The sequence below is a fragment of the Macaca fascicularis genome, chromosome 7 (assembly GCF_037993035.2).
Source record: "Macaca fascicularis isolate 582-1 chromosome 7, T2T-MFA8v1.1".
In the NCBI taxonomy this organism is placed as follows: domain Eukaryota; kingdom Metazoa; phylum Chordata; class Mammalia; order Primates; family Cercopithecidae; genus Macaca; species Macaca fascicularis.
This window is the reverse complement of record NC_088381.1, coordinates 170405152-170424732: the sequence shown is the minus strand read 5'-3', so window position 1 is coordinate 170424732 and position 19581 is coordinate 170405152. Positions and strand designations below refer to the sequence as shown.

General features: G+C 46.6%; 1 protein-coding gene and 1 non-coding gene across 51 annotated transcripts in view; one reads left to right on the top strand and one right to left on the bottom strand.

Moving 5' to 3' along the window:
• Positions 1 to 1541: 1541 nt before the first annotated feature.
• Positions 1542 to 1615, bottom strand: TRNAI-AAU (transfer RNA isoleucine (anticodon AAU)). The gene has a single exon. It is a non-coding gene; the product is annotated as a tRNA-Ile (tRNA).
• Positions 1616 to 9818: 8203 nt separating this feature from the next.
• Positions 9819 to 19581, top strand: part of MOK (MOK protein kinase) — an 86049-nt gene continuing 76286 nt past the window's right edge. For all 50 annotated transcript variants that reach the window (XR_012416145.1, XR_012416148.1, XR_012416147.1 and 47 more), the window contains exon 1: positions 9819 to 10003. Coding sequence is in view for 24 of the 50 variants with exons in the window: in XM_073998262.1 (XP_073854363.1) it covers positions 9997 to 10003 (7 nt within the window). In the remaining 26 variants the exon portion in view is untranslated. The remainder of the gene's footprint in view (positions 10004 to 19581) is intronic.

Genomic DNA, 19581 nt, shown 5'->3' with positions numbered 1-19581 from the left:
GAGATTTCAGGATATATATATATATATATATATATATATATATTTTTTTTTTTTTTTTTTTTTTTTGAGACAGAGTCTCATTCTGTCACCCAGGCTGAAGTGTAGTGGCACGATCTTGGCTCACTGCAACTTCCACCGCCTGGGTTCATGCAGTTCTCCTGCCTCAGCCTCTTGAGTAGCTGGGGTTACAGGCGTCCGCCCCCACGCCCGGCTAATTTTTGTATTTTTAGTAGAGACGGTGTTTCATCATGTTAGTCAGGCTGGTCTTGAAATCCTGACCTCAGGTGATCCGCCTGCCTTGGCCTCCCCAAGTTCTGGGATTACAGGTATGAGCCACCATACCCAGCCAGATTTCAGGAATTCAAATGCCTTCTGCTCAAAGTAATTTTTATGCCACCGTGGCATATTCGAAACCCCTTCAAGCTCAGGAAACTTGAGGGCAGCAACCTCCACCGATTCCTCCATGCTGTGTCCCTGCATCTAACAACGTGCCTGGCACGACTATTAAAATATGTGACATCCATCGTGTGTCCAGGTGTCTGTTTTGGGTGTCGGCTGCCCCAGGCTCTCCTAACTTTGCTTATAATAGCAGCAGCGCCATCGACTGGCATTTATTGAGAACTTTTACTACACCCTGGGCACTTACCAAGGTCTGTAGATTTTGAGCTGCTTCTTATTTAGGTCAGAGCTAGTAGCTGTTTCCACTGTAGAATTTTCGAAAACAGGTGGAGCCCCTGCCGGATCCTGACGTAAAATGGCATTAACCCTATACAACGGGCTTGTGTTTAACTGAACACACCTGACCACCCTAGAAACTTGAACCAAGTGAGAAATTCATCCACTTGCTCTGGCTGCAAAATGCAGAACTAAGAGGAAGAAATGCGAAGCCTAGGATGTCTCTCTGAAAAGAAAACGCGGGGGGGAGCAAAAGAAGGGTTCCAGCGGCTTCCACAACCTGGACGCCTCACTAAAAACGTGGCAGTCATCTTGTGGCTGGTCACTGTCTCCACGCGGGTTGGGGTTTGTGTCTCACCGCTTTGCTCCCAGCCTAGAACGGTGCTGGGCATGCAGTAGCTCTCCATACGCATCTGTGGAATGCATTGATTCCAGACCTGAATTTTCAACTCTAAGACTTCTCTGCAAGGAACACTAGGCGGTGATATCTGGGAGAACCTGTGTTCACTGGGCGGTTCCTCCAGGCCAGACGCAGCCTCAGAAAACGTGGGGTGGGAGATGTGCATTGGTTTGGATGTCCCGAGTGTCCTTTAAAATGACAAATGTAAAAGGCCTAACCAATGGCATTCTAAAACAGACCCTTCAGGTGGTGGCGGGCGCCCGGACTCGGGGTGATGAGCCACCGCCCCAGCGCGCGCTGAGTTCCTCACCAGCAGGCCGCCTTCGACAACCTCTGGGCCGGGTCCAAAAGATTCCGCAATTCGCTCCTGCATGCACGCCGGTTACAGTACCAGAAAGGAGTATTTTTAAAAAGAGTTGCAAAAAGAATTCATAGAGGGAAAAAAAAAAAAAACAAGAAACGAGACTGGCCCGTACGGGGATCGAACCCGCGACCTTGGCGTTATTAGCACCACGCTCTAACCAACTGAGCTAACCGGCCAACTGATGCTGGGATGCCACCAGAGTATTTAAGAGGGCTCCATGCCCGCGCCCGCCCCCTAGCGACTCCCTGCCGAGTCCTCGCCGCTGGCTGCATTCCGCTTCGCCCCGGCAGCGACTTTCGACCTCTTCACAGTCATCTCCATTGGTCCGATGCAGAAACCGAGACCTAGGGGACTTAAGGGAGGCGGCTCCCTACAGCGAAGGCGGCTTTCTTTCACAGGGAAAATGCAAATTGCACATGGGAGGCTTAGCTCGGCAGTGAGAAGGTTTTCAAACATGCCAACTCAATGTTGTTTTTATCTCCGAGAATCCTGCAGCGTGGAAACTTCGTGTAACAGAGGCCTTTAGCATGGTTAAATCAAGCTTGGAAACTACAGAAAACCAGACAAAGGACAAAAGAACCACTGAATTCCCTATCGGCCAATAAACAAGGGCCCCTGGGGTCTTGGCTTCCTTCCTGCCGGTTTTTTTCCTACTGCACACGTGTATTTTTATATATATATAATACATATACACACATACACACACACACACACACACACACACACACACACACACACACACACAGAATCCAAAGCCTTGTATGAAGCACTCTTTTTTTTTTTTTTTGAGACGAAATCTCCCTCTGTCTCCCAGGCTGGAGTGCAGTGGCGCGATTTCAGCTCAATGAAGCAGTCTATTTTTTATCTTTCTTTTTTCATTTAATATTCTAGAATAAGCATATCCCTAAACAATTACAAATGTCATTTTAAATGATTCCACCATAGCTTTCTCTCTTTTTTTTTTTTTTTTAGTGTCGGAAAAAATGTTTTCATTTTGCTCTCTCTCTTAACTGAGCACGTAAATAAATCACATGGTACAAGGTAGAAGGGTTGAAAGAGCCACTGGGTGGGCAACGATGGTACCCACCCCTAAAGCATAGGATCTATATGCAAAAAAAGAGAGAGAGAAGGAAAAGGCGGGGAAGACAAACCACCACCGTGCCTGCCACAGAGGCCTGCTGGTCTCCTACAGGGCCTGACTATGGTATTGCGCTGTGGCCCTCCCACTCCAGGAGCACCAGCAGCGAGCACCAGCTTTTTTTTTTTTTTTTTTTTTTTTTGAGACAGAGTCTCGCTCTGTCACCCAGGCTGGAGTGCAGTGGCGCAATCTCGGCTCACTGTAACCTATGCCTCTCTGGTTCAAGCGATTCTCCTGCCTCAGCCTCCCAAGTAGCTGGGACTACAGGTGCGTACCACCATGTCCGGTTAATTTTTTTTTTTTTAATTTTTAGTAGAGATGGGGTTTCACCATGTTGGCCAGGCTGGTCTCGAGCTCCTGACCTCAAGTGACCCGCCTGCCTCGGCCTCCCAGAGTGCTAGGATTACAGGCGTGAGCCATCGCGTCCGGCCAGATTTTTAACACTATACATTCTGCTCTGATTACTCCACTAAACTGCCGGGACTGATGTATCGTCAGGGTTCCATGTCACAAGCAGCAGAAACCAAGTCTAGCTGATTTGAACAGATTTTATGTAAAGGATGTTAGGTAGGTCACCCTCCACGAGCAAGGCTAGAGGACCAGGTTTAGAAAAACGGACACTCAGTGAAGACATACTCATTCAGTCTGGCAGTGGCTGGCCCCCAATCAGCTGTGAGTCAAAGAAACCTAATCCTTGTCCTCATGGAGCTCACCGCATAGCAAGGAAGGCGGATATTACAGGGAATAGAGAAGATTAGGTGGTGTGTTGGGAGGCTGGGCAAGCTTCCTGAAGTCTGGAGCACTTTACAGTGTCCAAAGGACAAGGATGGATGAGGAGGCCAAAGGGGAAGCCCTCTCATAGAACACAGGTGGGGGTGCAGGCATCCTGTCCATTTTGCTTACAGCTGAATGAATGCCCAGAACCTAGCACACTGGCATAGCAATAGGTAAGAGTCACATGGGTTTAAAACAGTCAGATCAAGTCATTTCTCTGTTCACACTCTCCCCTTTTGCCCCAGCCCTAAAAGGCCTGCCAAATTTAGCAAATATAGATCAAGATGCCGGGTTAAAATTGAATTGCAGAAGGACAATGAAGCTTTTTTTTTTTTAGTGTAAGTATGTCCCATGCCATATTTGGGTCATACTTATACTAAAAGAATACCTGTGCTATATCTGACAACCCTACGCCGAGGGTGACAACCCTACGCCCAGGGTAACATCCCGTTGAAAGACACCACCTGGCCGGGCGCGGTGGCTCACGCCTGTAATCCCAGCACTTTGGGAGGCCGAGGCAGGTGGATCACGAGGTCAGGAGTTTGAGACCTCCCTGGCTAACACGGTGAAACAGCGTCTCCACTAAAAATACAAAAAATTAGCCAGGCGCGATGGCGGGGGCCTGTAGTCCCAGCTACTCGGGAGGCTGAGGCAGGAGAACGGCGTGAACCCGGGAGGCGAAGCTTGTAGTGAGCCGAGATCACGCCACTCACTCCAGCCTGGGCGACAGAGCGAGACTCCGTCTCAATAAAAATAAAAATAAATAAAAATAAAAATTTTTTAAAAAAGACCTGGCGCGGTGGCTCACGCCTATAATCCCCGCACTTTGGGAGGCCGAGACGGGCGATCACGAGATCAGGAGATCGAGACCATCCTGGCTAACACGGCGAAACCCCGTCTCTACTAAAAATACAACAATTAGCCGGGCGCGGTGGCGGGCGCCTGTAGTCTCAGCTACACGGGAGGCTGAGGCAGGAGAACTGCGTGGACCCGGGAGGCGGAGCTTGCAGCGAGCGGAGATCGCGCCACTGCACTCCAGCCTGGGCATCAGAGCGAGACTCCATCTCAAAAAAAAAAAAAAAAAAAAAAAAAAACAGACACCACCGGACCGGCGCCTTTCTCCTCTGCCCTCCTCCACCCCTGCCCGGCTCCCTCCGCGGCAGACCCCTCGCCTCCTCCCTGGCCCTTGCTCCTGTGCTGGGGCTTTTGCGCTTCCTGGACCACTCTTCCTGCAGACAATGTCAAAACTCCTCCTCCTCGTCGTGGTCGCTGCTTAAATGTCATTTACTCAGCGAGGTTTCCCCGATGCCCCCATTTGCAATCGCAACCCGCACCCAGGACCCCTGCGGTTCCCGGCCCGACCCCTCTCCATCGCTCATTCCCGCTGCTAACCGTCCGCCTCCCACCGATAGAGCGAAGTCCAGGGGCAGTGGGCTCTATCTCACCAGCACCTAAACAGTGCTTGGCACACAGCGGGTGGTCAGTCAAGGTCTCCTGAAGGAAGCCGAGTTGACCGACCCTTGTGGGTGCAGCCGTGGCATTCCCGGGACTTCAAGCCACGCGTCCCAGGTGGGCGGAGTGGACTGGGCACGCCGGGGCGGGGGCGCAGTGACTGATGTCGGCCGCTAGAGGGCACCCGAGACCTGCGCCGTCAGTCACGAACCCAGGCTTCGGGCGACCACGTGCAGTCGTAGGGCGAGCGCGGGCGAGCAGTTTTCTGTCCCCGGGACCTCTCCCTCCCCTTCTCACCCCTTCTTAAAGCTCTTCTTAGACAAACCCTAATTCTCATTCTTTGAGTGACGAAAACACAAATCTACATACTTCCAGAATTAAGTGGTACAGAATACCATTCGGGCTTGCTTGCTTGTTTTTGCTTTTTGCTTTTGAGACGGAGTCTCGCTCTTGTGCCCAGACTGGAGTGCAGTGGCGCGATTTCGGCTCACTGCAACCTCCGCCTTGTATTTGTTTTTTTGTTTGTTTGTTTTGTGTTTTGTTTTTAATGTGGGGCGGGGAGCCCACGTGCATTTTAAATAATCCATTTTCTTTAAACTCAACTTATGAAATGTTTCATTCTGTTTATAAGCTGGAACCTTTGGTCTGACAGTAACGACCGGCTGTGTTGGCCACACAACAGAATATATGGCCTCACAGTTCTAGCAGGCGGATGTCCAAGGTTAGGGTGTCGGGAAGGTCGCTTCCTTCGGAGGCTCCCGGGGAGACCGCCCCAGGCTGTCTCCTGGCTTCCGGTGGATTTCGAGCCAACTTTGGCCTTCCTTCGCTTGTAGAAGCTTCACCCTGATCTCTGCCTGCATGTTCATATGCTCTTCTCCCTGTGTGTCCCTGTGTCTAACTCGCCCCTTTTGTGCAGATGCCAGTCATAATGGACTAAAGCCACCCTGAAGACCTTTTTTTTTTTTTTGACGGAGTTTCCCTCTTGTTGCCCAGGCTGGAGGGCAATGGCGCGATCTTGGCTCGGCTCATTGCAACCTCCGCCTCCCAGGTTCAAGCGATTCTCCTGCCTCAGCCTTCTGAGTAGCTGGGATTACAGGCGTGAGCCACCACGCCCAGTTAATTTTGTCTTTTTAGTAGAGACGTGGTTTCACCATGTTGGCCAGTCTGGTCTTGAAGTCCTGACCTCAAGCGATATGCCCGCCTTGACCTCCCAAAGTGTTGGGATTACAGGCATGAGCCACTGTGCCAGGCCGAAGACCTCATTTTAACTTGATTGCCTCTGTAAAGACCCTATCTCCAAGAAAGGTCACAATCTGAGGTACTGCAGGTTAGGACTTTAACATCTTTTCGGGGGACACGATTCAATGCATAACTCATAACATGTACAGTTTCATGCATTCCTGAGTAAAGCTTTAATTTATAAAACAGATTGAATTCTTCTAAACGAACTCATCTAGAAATAAAATTAAAAGAAACCCTAGGCCGGGCGCGGTGGCTCAAGCCTGTAATCCCAGCACTTTGGGAGGCCGAGACGGGCGGATCACGAGGTCAGGAGATCGAGACCATCCTGGCTAACACGGTGAAACCCCGTCTCTACTAAAAAATACAAAAAACTAGCCGGGCGAGGTGGCGGGCGCCTGTAGTCCCAGCTACTCGGGAGGCTGAGGCAGGAGAACGGCGTAAACCCGGGAGGCGGAGCTTGCAGTGAGCCGAGATCGCGCCACTGCACTCCAGCCTGGGTGACAGAGCCAGACTCTGTCTCAAAAAAAAAAAAAACAAAACAAACAAAAAAAAAAAAAAAAAAGAAACCCTATTAAATGTTTACAAAGGTAAGTGGCCACACAACAGAATACATGGCCTCACAGTTCTGGCGGGCAGACATCCAAGGTCAGGGCGTCAGGAAGGTCGCTTCCTTTGGAGGCTCCCAGGGAGACCGTCCCAGGCTGTCTCCTGGCTTCCGGTGGATTTCGGGCCATCTTTGGCCTTCCTCCTATTAAATGTTTATACATTTAATATTCTGATTTTCTGATTTTTCTTAATAAACATACAACGAAGCTTTTGAAATTAACATTTTATATTTATGAAAGTAAAACAATTGCAGTTTTAAAAGTCATAATACTAAAAGCCTTATTATAAAAGATAGTATTCTCCTACTCCACCCCCTTCCTTGCAGCCCAATCCAACTCCCCAGAGGCAATCACTGTGAACTTTTAAATTTATTTATATATATATTTTTCTACAGAAATGAGGTCTCACTATGTTGCCCAGGCTGGTTTTGAACTCCTGGGCTCCAGTGATCCTCCCACCTTGGCCTCCCAAAGTGCTAAGATTATAGGTGTGAGCCACCGTGTCCTGCCCACTATGAGCTTTTCTTTTTTTTTTTTTTTTTTTTTTTTTGGAGACGGAGTCTCGCTCTGTTGCCCAGGCTGGAGTGCAGTGGCCGGATCTCAGCTCACTGCAAGCTCCGCCTCCCGGGTCTACGCCATTCTCCTGCCTCAGCCTCCCGAGTAGCTGGGACTACAGGCGCCCGCCACCTCGCCCGGCTAGTTTTTTGTATTTTTTTAGTAGAGACGGGGTTTCACCGTGTTAGCCAGGATGGTCTCGATCTTCTGACCTCGTGATCCGCCCGTCTCGGCCTCCCAAAGTGCTGGGATTACAGGCTTGAGCCACCGCGCCCGGCCCACTATGAGCTTTTCAAGCAGTTTCTTTTTTTACTCCAATAAATCTAAAATATATGATTTTACTTCTAATTCTTTTTTTTTTTTTTTCAATTTTAGACTTTATCTATTGACTTCATTCTATGCTAAGTGAGATTCTTTTGCCAACATTCCCCCAATGCATGTACACTTTCGAAACCTCTCTCATCATCCCCAAATACTAATACTACCAAGTTTTACTGAAATCAATAGTCAGTGTTTATATTGCTATGCCTATGTCAACACTGTTCTCAACTGAGCCACATAGTGTACTGTAATTACATTCCTTTCTAATGGAACTTCTTGTTTTTCTTTGCATTTGGTTTGCTTACTTTTCTATGTAACAGTCACTGACTTTCTGCCAGAATTATGAAACTGCTCTTAATGTAATCAAATACGTGAGATAATGTAGCAATTGTTTTCTGTGTTTAAGTTGGGAGATATCCTTTCAGAGCTTCCCATCCTCCTGGTCTAACCTGGATTGGTGGTTCTCCAGGCCTGCCGCAGTTTAATCCTGGGCGGGTCTTCACCACCATCCTGGGAATCCCTTTCCCCTTTTTCTTTGTCGGGTCCTCTGCTTCCTGATTCCAGGTTGCTGCCTCTTTTACTTACCTTTCATTTGGGTTCTGAACGTTCTTCATTGGTTTCCCAAGAAATGGCTCATGGAAAGTAAATGAGATCTTGCATATCTGAATACATCTTTCTTGCTTGGTTTCTCTCTCTCTCTTCCTCTCCCCCTTCCTCCCTCCTTCCTTCCTTTTTTTTTTTTTTTTTTTGAGATGGAATCTCACTCTGTCACCCAGGCTGGAGTGCAGTGGCATGATCATGGCTTACTGTAGCCTCAACTTTCTGGGCTCCAAGGATCCTCCCTCCTCAGCCTTTCAAGTAGCTGGGACCACAGGCATGTGCCAACACGCCTGACTCATTTTTGTATTTTTGGTAGAGATGGGGTTTCACTATCTTGCTCAGGTTGGTGTTGAACTTCAGAGCTCTAGTGATCCTCCTGCCTTGGCCTCCCAAAGTGCCTGGATTACAGGCATGAGCAACTTTGCCTGGCCCACATCTTTCTTCTTACCCTCACACTAGGCTAATAATTAGAAAATTTTAGGATAGAGGTTACTGTCCCTTGGTACTTGGAAAGCTGCACTTCTCTGTCTACTATGTCTAGTTTTGCTGCTGAGAAGTCCAACATCATGCTGGAACCCAATCTTTTGGATATGATCAGTTTTTCTCTTTTGATACTTTTGGAACTTCTCACTCTCCCTATTGCTCTGAAATATCATGAGATGCTTTGGTGCCAGTCTTTTTTATTCATGTATCCCACATGCCTAGAGCAATACCTGGCAAATAGGTGTTTAATAATATTTGTTGAATGAGCTGGGAGTGGTGGCTCACGCCTGTAATCCCAACACTTTGGGAGGCCAAGGCAGGCATACTACTTGAGGTCAGGAGTTCAAGACCAGCCTGGCCAACGTGGTGAAACCCCATCTCTACTAAAAAAAAAAAAAAAAAAAAAAAAAAAAAAAAAAATTAGCTGGGCATTGTGGGATATGCCTGTAATCCCAGCTATTCAGGAGGCTGAGTCAGGAGAATTGCTTGAACTCGGGAGGCAGAGGTTGCAGTGAGCCAAGATCACTCCATTACACTCCAACCTGGGCAACAGAGTGAGACTCTGTCTCATAAAAAAAAAAAAAAAAAAAAAGAGAAAAAAGAAAAAGAAAAAGAAAAGAAAAACTGCCCAGTCGCTGTGGCTCACGCCTATTATCCCAGCATTTTGGGTGGCCAAGGCGGGCTGATCACTTGAGGTCAAGAGTTCGAGACCAGCCTGGCCAACATAGTGAAACCCCGTCTCTACGAAAAATATAAAAATTAGCCGGGTTTGTTGGCGGGCACCTGTAATTCCAGCTACTCAGGAGGCTGAGGCAGGAGAATCGCTTGAACCCGGGAGTGGGAGGTTGCAGTCAGTCAAGATCGTGCCACTGCACTCCAGCCCGGGCGACAAAGCGAGACTCCGTCTCAAAAAAAAAAAAAAAAAAAAAAAATTCGCGTAGAAGCTCCCAAGCCCAATTAAAGCTCAAGGCTATCGTCCACGTAGTGGGTTCCAAATCGTTCAGTTCCCAGGCCAGCAAAGAAAGCGAGCCGGGTGAAAGTCGCCTCTGTGCGAAGGCGGGGAATTGCACAGTATTTACATGGAAGCGCCGGAGAGGTTGCTTAGCAACCCTGCTGAGCGAACGGGCTTCACTGCGCACGCGTATACGGGCGGAGCATCTTGCGCACGCGCGAGCGACAGGTCGTGGCGTTCAGGGCCTGACGGTTGCTAGGGTGACAGGGACACAACATGGCGGCCGGATGCTAACGCTCTCCTTCGAGGGACCACCACGGAGATCCTAGTGCGGGACCCCGCCTCAGGGAAGTGGAAAGCAGGGGGACACCCTTCCTGCGTTTTTCTTTTCCGTCCAGTGTCGGCAAGGGGTTGTCGCCAGCTTCCGCATCCAAGATGAAGAGTGAGTGGGACCAGGGATGGGGGCAGGGACTGGAGAGCGAGTGGCGGGGGCGGGAGGGACTGGGGGAGCTTGAGGGGCCTGTGGGGCCGGCGGGGCCGGGCGTCGTCGCCTTCTGCCGTGGCGGCTCTGCATGTGGACCCCGAATCCCCCTTGGCTGGAAGAAGCCGGTGCCCCTGGGGGAAGCTCGAGGGGTTGGGGCTAGGTTGGGAACTTTGGGGTCTCGGAGAGCCGACCTAAGTCCCGTTCAGGCATATTTGGTGCCGGTGCGTAGTTCTTACATCGAAGTTTAGGGAGTTGAGTGTGATTCATTTTATTTATTTATTTATTTATTTATTTATTTTTTGAGACGGAGTCTTGCTCTGTCACCCAGGCTGGAGTGCAGTGGCCGGATCTCAGCTCACTGCAAGCTCCTCCTCTCGGGTTCACGCCATTCTCCTGCCTCAGCCTCCCGAGTAGCTGGGACTACAGGCACCCGCCACTTCGCCCGGCTAGTTTTTTGTATTTTTTAGTAGAGACGGGGTTTCACCGTATTAGCCAGGATGGTCTCGATCTCCTGACCTCATGATCCGCCCGTCTCGGCCTCCCAAAGTGCTGGGATTACAGGCTTGAGCCACCGCGCCCGGCCTCATTTTATTTTTTTAAATGCTGGCTCGAACCTGACATTCTTTTCTTGAAGATTCGGCAGAAACGCAGGGAGCGCTTATAGTGTGGCTCCCTGCCTTTTCATGGTACTGGTTTAGTGTCCAATTGAGAGGAAAGCTGGGCTGTGTGCTTTATTTTATTTTTTGGGTCAAGCAGTAGTGTTTTATAGGAACCATTTTTTAATAGTCATTTTGAAGCAACCTTTTAGTTAAAAGCTGTTACTTCAGAGTTGGAAAATGAGGTAGTCATTCTAGAAAATGTAACGGGTAAAAAAATTTACCTCTGGTAGGATTTGTGGATTATTGACAATCCGAGTGCAAGCAGCTAGAATGATTTTTTATTATTACTGTACATACATAATTGTTTATGGCTGTGAACCAGAGGTGCAGTAAAAATTCAGACCTTTGCTGTGAAAAGATTATGTTAGGAGTAGTTATAATGTTAAATTTGCGTTGTGTTCTAATTGTCAATAGTGTACGTTGCATAATATTTAAAATAATTCATTCACCCTTTACAAGGCATTTTTATTTTTATTTTCTTTTGTTGGATATTGTTTAATGTTTACCTTTTTCATTAACGCACTACAAAACTGTAGTTAGAATCAAAAGTCTACAAAAGACTTTACACTTTTACTTACAGTGCAGACTATGTATACTGCACATATTTTGTACTGTATTCCTTTTTTCTTCCCATCTGTTTGTTTTGAAAATTTTCAGATGTACAGGAAAGTTGCAAGAGCGGTACACTGGATATTTATAAACCCGTCCTTCACTTAGACGCACCATTTTGCCTTATTTTTGTGTGCTCACTTTCGCTCTGGTGTTTTCTCTCTCCCATTTGTGTATTTATTTTCACTGGACCTTTCAAGAGTTAGTTGTAGACTACTGATAATTCACCACTTTCAGCAGTTATCTGCCAAGAACAAGGACATTCTCCTACATCATCACATTACAAATAACACATTTAGAACATTTAACGATGGTACAATACTCTAATATACAGTCCGTATTTCAGTCTTTCCATTTATCCCAATAACATCTGTTATAGTTGTTTATATTTGTTCTACAGTCCAATCAAGAATCACAAATTGCATTCTGTTGTCACATCTCTTTGGTCTCTTTTAATATGGTGTCCCTGCCTTTTTTTTTTTTTTTGAGGCGGAGTCTCGCTCTGTCGCCCAGGCTGGAGTGCAGTGGCGCGATCTCGGCTCACTGCAAGCTCCGCCTCCCGGGTTCCCGCCATTCTCCTGCCTCAGCCTCCCGAGTAGCTGGGACTACAGGCGCCGCCACCACGCCCGGCTAATTTTTTTTGTATTTTTAGTGGAGACGGGGTTTCATTGTGTTAGCCAGGATGGTCTCGATCTCCTGACCTCGTGATCCGCCCGTCTCGGCCTCCCAAAGTGCTGGGATTACAGGCTTGAGCCACCGCGCCCGGCCGTCCCTGCCTTTTGTGTCTTTCATGACAATGATAGTTTCATTTTTATTTTTGACTATCCTCTGTAGGCCAAACGACATTTTTAAAGAATCCAGCCCAGGTGTTTTGCAGAATATATCTCAATTTGAATTTATCTGATTGTTGCCTCACGATTAGCTTCAGCTTAAATGTTTTTACCAGGAATATGAGAGAGGTGACATTGTGTCTCTGTCAGTGTGGCCCTTCCAGAGTGTGTGATGTCAGCTCGTCGCAGTTTTGCTGAAGTTAGATTTGATCATTTGGTTTATTTATCTACCTTCTTTTTCTCTTAGACTCTTTTTTTTTTGACAGGGTCTTGCTGTGTCACCCAGGCTGGGGTGTAGTGGTGCAATCTTGGCTCACTGCAACCTCTGCCTCCCGGGATCAAATGATTCTCCCACCTCAGCCTCCCAAGTAGCTGAGATTACAGGTGTGCACCACCACGCCCAGCTAACTTGTATTTTTTTGGTAAAGACGGGGTTTCAACATGTTGGTCAGGCTGGTTTCGAACTCCTGACGTCAAGCGATCTGCCCACTTCGGCCTCCCAAAGTGTTGGAATTACAGACGTGAGCCACCGTGCCTGGCCTTTCTCTTAGACTCTTCATACCCCACTACCTAGAGGCATCACTCTCAGTAATTTACTCTCTCTCTATATATATATTATATATAAATATGTAAATGTGTATTTCTCCCTTTTTAAAAGAGTAATGTTAGCACTGTGTGTGTACACCTATATAGAAATGTGTGTATGTGCCGGCCGGACGCGGTGGCTCACGCCTGTAATCCCAGCACTTTGGGAGGCCAAGGCGGGCAGATCACAAGGTCAGGAGATCAAGACCATCCTGGCTAACATGGTGAAACCCTGTCTCTACTAAAAATACAAAAAATTAGGCATAGTGGCTGGTGCCTGTAGTCCCAGCTACTTGGAAGGTTGAGCCAGGAGAATGGCGTGAACCCTTAAGGCGGGGCTTGCAGTGAGCCGAGATTGCGCCACTGTACTCCAGCGTGGACAACAGAGCAAGAGACTCCGTATCAAAAAAAAAAAAAATGTGTGTGTGTGTGTATATATATAAAATTTACATTTACATTTGTGGGCTGGGCACAGTGGCTCACGTCTGTAATTCCAGCACTTTGGGAGGCTGAGGTGGGTGGATCACTTGAGGCCAGGAGTTCGAGACCAGCCTGGCCAACATGGTGAAACCGCATCTCTACTAAAAATATAAAACTTAGTTGGGCGTGGTGGCAGGCGCCTGTAATCCCAGCTACTAGGGAGGCTGAGGCAGGTGAATCGCTTGAACCTGGGAGGCAGAGGTTGCAGTGAGCCGAGATGGCGCCACTGCACTCCAGCCTGGGCAACAGAGCAAAGAAAAAAAAAAGTATGTGTGTGTATACATACAAAATTTACATTTATGGGGCGGGCACGGTGGCTCACGCCTGTAATCCCAGCACTTCGGGAGGCTGAGGTTGGCTGATCACTTGAAGTGAGGAGTTCGAGACCAGCCTGGCCAATGTGGTGAAACCCCGTCTCAACCATAAAATGCAAAAAAATAAAAATAAAAACAAAACAAAAAAATACACAAAAAACTTACATTTATGATTTACTTCTTGTAAACTTTTGTTTTTAAAGTATATTTAGTATTGTTTGGTATGTTCTTTTAGATGGTCATTTTGGTAGTTTTTGGTTACTTGGTTTAGTGGTGACATCTTTATTCTCCCTTTCTTCCTTCTACCTTAAAATCTACTCTAAGAATTATTGTAACCTTTTATCCCCGTGGTTTACATCTGATCATTAGATAAATGATTTAAAAATAGTTACGAGTGGAGAGTATATTCCAGAACTGGAAATCACAGAGACAGAGTTAAAGAAGAATGATCAGGAAAAGTGAGTAATGGTGAAACTGGATCCATAGCTTGGGGTCAGAGTGGGGCTGGGAATGCTAGATTATTACAGGGGTCTTTCAGGATTTTCTAGGTGTATTTTTGTACTTGTTTTCTAGGCGATGCCCATGTGTTTAGAGGTGTGTTATTCTGTGGAGTATTCCTGTCTTTCTTTTTATTTGGCATCATTTGCAACAGTAGAGAGCAAAGAGTGACACAGTGCAGTTGATAACAGTGTGGGCTTTGGAGCCGGTAGGCATGGTAGCTTCAGGCATGTTACTTTTTTTTTCTTATGCTGCTTTTCTTCGTTGTTCAGGTAATCTATTGCTGCGTAACAGATCGCTTCAATTTTGTGGCTTAAAGAAACACAGTCTTTCTTGTGGTTCTTCAGGTTGCCTGGATTCAACTAGGCAGGTCTTACTGGAAGTCTCTCATGCAGTCAGATGGTGGCTGGAGCTGAAGTCATCTTAAAAGTTTCTTTTTTATTTGGAGATGGAGCTCACTCTGTTGGCCAGGCTGGAATGAGTACGGTGGCACAATCTTGGCTCACTGCAACCTCTGCCTCCTGGGTTCAAGCGATTCTCCCGTCTCAGCCTCCTGAGTAGCTGGGATTTTAGGCGCACCACCACACCTGGCTACTTTTTGTATTTTGAGTAGAGACAGGGATTCACCATGTTGGTCAGGCTGGTCAAGAACGCCTGACCTCAGGTGATCCACCTGCCTCGGCCTCCCAAAGTGCTGGGATTACAGGCGTGAGCCAGTGCGCCCAGCCACATTTATCTTTAAACGGGGATGATAATACCCTCACATAGCATTGTTTCAAAGATTAAGTGAAATCATCTATGTAAAGGTCATAGCACAGTGTCTGGTACGTGATAAATTGTGAGTGAATTATTATTTGCTATTTCAGCAGATGGAAGGCAGGGATATAAAAAGCGAAAGAATGAAAACATCGGTCAGATCCTTACTTGGAAAAGTTTCCCTTTATCTAGTCTAGTTGAAGTACCACTCTTTTTTCCTGTCCGAACTTTTTTTTTTTTTTTTCCAAATAGAGTCTTGCTCTGTTGCCCAGGCTGGAGTGCTGTGGTGTAGTCACAGCTCATGGCAACCTCCATCTCCTGGGCTCAGGCAAGCCTCCCACCTCAGCCTCCTGAGTAGTTAGGACCACAGGCACGTGCCTCCTCACGCGGCTAATTTTTTAAAAAAATTTTTTTGGTGGAGATGGGGTTTTGTTGTGTTGTCCAGCCCAGGCTTACTTTTTTTTTTTTTTTTTTTTTTTTTTTTGAGATGGAGTCTTGCCCTGTTTCTTGGGCTGGAGTCCAATGGTGTGATCTCATTTCACTGCAACCTCCACCTCCCGGGTTCAAGTGATTCTCCTGCCTCAGCTTCCTGAGTAGCTGGGCTTACAGGTGCCTGCCAAGACACCTGGCTAATTTTTGTATTTTTAGTAGAGACGGGGTTTCACTATGCTGGCCAGGTTGGTCTCAAACTCCTGACCTCAGGCAATCTGCCCGCCTTGGCCTCCCAAAGTGCTGGAATTACATGCATGAGCCACGGTGCCTGACTGCCCAGGATTAGATTTTTAATTGTTTATTAGAGATGGGGGTCTCCCTACATTGCCCAGGCTGGTCTTGGACTCCTGGATTATAGGCATGAGCCACTGTGCCTGGTCCTGTCTCAACTTTTTAATGAATTTTTCAAAACATACCTATAAAAAGAGAAAAGTGGCCAGGCATGGCGGCTCATGTCTATAAACCCAGCACTTTGGGAGGCTAAGGCAGGAGATTGCTTAAGTCCAGGAGTTTGAGACCAGCCTGGGCAACATGACAAGACTCTATCTCTACTAAAAATTTAAAAATTGGCCAAGCATGGCAGTGCATACCTGTGGTCCCAGGTACTTGGGAGGCTGAGGCAGGAGCATTGCTTGAACCCAGGAATTTGAGGCTGTAGTGAGCTGGGATCACACCACTGCTCTCCAGCCTGGATGTCAAAGGAAGACCCTGTTTCAAAAAATAAAACAAGGCCGGCGCGGTGGCTGAGGCCTGTAATCTCAGCACTTTGGGAGGCCGAGGCGGGCAGATCACGAGGTCAGGAGATTGAGACCATCCTGGCTAACACGGTGAAACCCAATCTCCACTAAAAATACAAAAAATTGGCCAGGCGTCGTGGCGGGCACCTGTAGTCCCAGCTACTCGGGAGGCTGAGGCAGGAGAATGGCGTATACCTGGGAGGCGGAGCTTGCAGTGAGCCAAGATTGCGCCACTGCACTCCAGCCTGGGTGACAGAGCGAGCCAGACTCCGTCTCAAAAAATAATAATAATGATAATAAATAAATAAATAAATAAATGAAACAAAAAGCCAGAGAAGTTATACTTTGAAGACAGTAACAGTTTGCTATCGTATCAGAGAGAATTTTTTTTTTTTTGGATAGAATCTCACTCTGTTGTCCAGGCTGGAGTGCAGTGGCATGATCTTGGCTGACTGCAACCTCTGCCTCCAGGGTTCAAGCAATTCTCATGCATCAGCCTCCTGAGTAGCTGGGATTATAGGCGCACACCACCATGCCTGGCTCATTTTTGTAGTTTTAGTAGAGACAGGGTTTTACCATGTTGGCCAGGTTGGTCTCGAACTCCTGACCTCGGGTGATCTACCCGCCTCAACCTCCCAAAGTGCTGGGATTACAGGTGTGAGCCACTGCGTCCAGCCCGGAGAGAATTTTTGAAAGTATCTGTTGTAATTACAATGAGGTTTAAGCTGTCTTGTTTTTTTTCCACCATGGGAAGAGTTAAGTAATTTGTCTTTCTTAAATGCTAGTATTTTCATAGACTCAAAAAAGGTACCTCAATCCTTTTCATCTCCTTCTGTGTGTGAGCCTCAACTTTTGTTTATATTTATTATTATTATTATCATTATTTTTGAGATGGAGTCTTGCACTGTTACCCAGGCTGGAGTTGCAGTGGCGCAATCTCGGCTCACTGCAAGCTCTGCCTCCTGGGTTCACGCCATTCTCCTGCCTCAGCCTCCCGAGTAGCTGGGACTACAGGTGCCCGCCACTATGCCTGGCTAATTTTTTGTACTTTTAGTAAGAGACGGGGTTTCACCATGTTAGCCAAGGTGGTCTCGATCTCCTGACCTTGTGATCCGCCCACCTCGGCCTCCCAAAGTGCTGGGATTACAAGCGTGAGCCATTTTTATTTATTTATTTATTTATTTTAAAGATGAGGGTCTCACCGTATTGCCTAGACTGGTCTCAAAATCCTGGGGTGGCCAGGCGCAGTGGCTCACTCCTGTAATCCCAGCACTTTGGGAGGCCGAGGCGGGCGGATCACGAGGTCAGGAGATCGAGACCATCCTGGCTAACACGGTGAAACCCTGTCTCTACTAAAAAATGCAAAAAAATTAGCCGGGCGAGGTGGCAGGCGCCTGTAGTCCCAGCTACTCGGGAGGCTGAGGCAGGAGAATGGCGTAAACCCGGGAGGCGGAGCTTGCAGTGAGCTGAGATCCGGCCACTGCACTCCAGCCTGGGTGACAGAGCGAGACTCCGTCTCAAAAAAAAAAAAAAAAAAAAGAACTTTACAAAAAGCACATTAATAAAAATGTTTAGACTTGAACCTGACAAGTTTTACGTTTCACATAAAGTGAATTTGACCTTCATTTTCACTTGTTAAATAAGGCTTAAATTCCACTTCAACAAACAAGCCTTGGTTTAATAAATGTGCATAGAATCTTAATATAGATGTATTCATTTATCTCCCTTGTTGTCTCTTTTTCATCCAACTCTGTTATTTTAACCCCTCTTTGTCCTTGAATCTGTTTTTCTTTTTGTTTTGGTGCTTGTTTATTCCCAATAATGTGGGATGTGACTTTCATTTACAGTATCATAGCTCTGTGCCCTTCAGAACTTTGTATCATGCTTTGTCTGCATTTCAGTGTTTTTTGTTTAATTTCGAAGGCCTATGAAAATGTGCCAGATCTTGTTGGAGAGAATGGGAATTTTTCCCAGGTATTTTTTCATAGAGACGCTTTCTTTTTTTCTCCTTGCCTTTTATCCTTGTTTTATACTACATACCTTCTGCCTACTAAAAGAGCCATAAGGGAAACAAGTGACCCCTTTATCTACCAACAGACACCTCCAGTGCAGCAAGTTCCATTTATTGCTGGTCGTGATGGTTTAGAGCCAGCCTGGGACATTGGCACACACTGAATTTGTGTGCTGAAACCACTTTGAAGTTCACAGTTGACCTATTTTTTTAAAGCAAGTCTGCTTAATTTATCTGTGACAAAACACAAATTGGAATTTATTGTGTAAATTCTCTCTTTCTTAAATCCAAATTGCTTAGTCCACAGCTTGACTTCCAGTGATTGACCTCCAATCCCTCCTGTGATTTTTTTTTCTTTGTGAGACAAGGTCTCTGTCTGTCACTCAAGCTGGAGTACAGTCGCACCATCATGGCTCACTGCAGCCTTGACTTCCCAGGCTCAGATGATTCTCCTATCTCAGCCTCCCAAGTAGCTGGGACTACAGGCATGCATCACCACACCTGGCTAATTTTTTTTTGTATTTTTGGTAGAGACAAGATTTCACCATGTTACCCAGGCTGATCTCAAACTCCTGGGCTCAGGCGATCTGCTCGCCTCAGCCTCCCAGAGTGCTGGGATTACAGGTGTGAGCCACCATGCCCGGCCCCTTTCCGTGATCTCTATGACTGTCTTCCTTTAAAATGATATTGTAGTTTTAAAACAGTTCATTTTAAGTTCATGTTTTTCTTGGCACTTAGTCAATACTTTCACTGATTTCTTAAATTTCTTGAAATGTTCACCTTTACATACATTTAAAGTAATGCATATTCATTGCGAACATTGAATAATGTAGATAAGTATAATGAACAAAATTTAAATCACCTTCAGTCCCACTCAGGCATAGATACATTAAAATATTTACATATTTATATTCAGTTTTTTTCGTTTCTTTTTTTTATTTTTTTATTTTTTATTTTTTTTGTCATGGAGTTTCGCTCTTGTTGCCCAGGCTGGAGTGCAATGGCGCTATGATCTCGGCTCACCGCAACCTCTGCCTCCCAGGTTCAAGCGATTCTCCTGCCTCAGCCTCCCGAGTAGCTGGGATTACAAGCGTGCACCACCACGCCCAGCTAATTTTGTATTTTTAGTAGAGACGGGGTTTCTCCATGTTGATCAGGCTGGTCTTGAGCTCCCTACCTCAGGTGATCCACCTGCCTCAGCCTCCCAAAGTACTGGGATTACAGGCGTGAGCCACCGCACCCAGCTATATTCAGTCTTTTTCTGTGCATGTTTTGTGTGTGTGATCATTATCATCCTTTTTTTCACTTAACATGAAATTGTGGCTGAACATTTCCCATGTCATGAAATATTATTTGAAAGCATCATTATCAATGGTTACATAATATTTCAGTCTGTTGCTGTTTCATAGCTTATTAGAACATTTCCTTGATACTGGATATTTAAGTTTCTGGCATTCTTACTTTTGTGACACTGTGAATACCATCTTTATTTATAAAGTTTTTTGTTTGTTTTTTGTTTTTGAGATGGAATCTAGCTCTGTCGCCTAGGCTGGATGCAGTGGCAC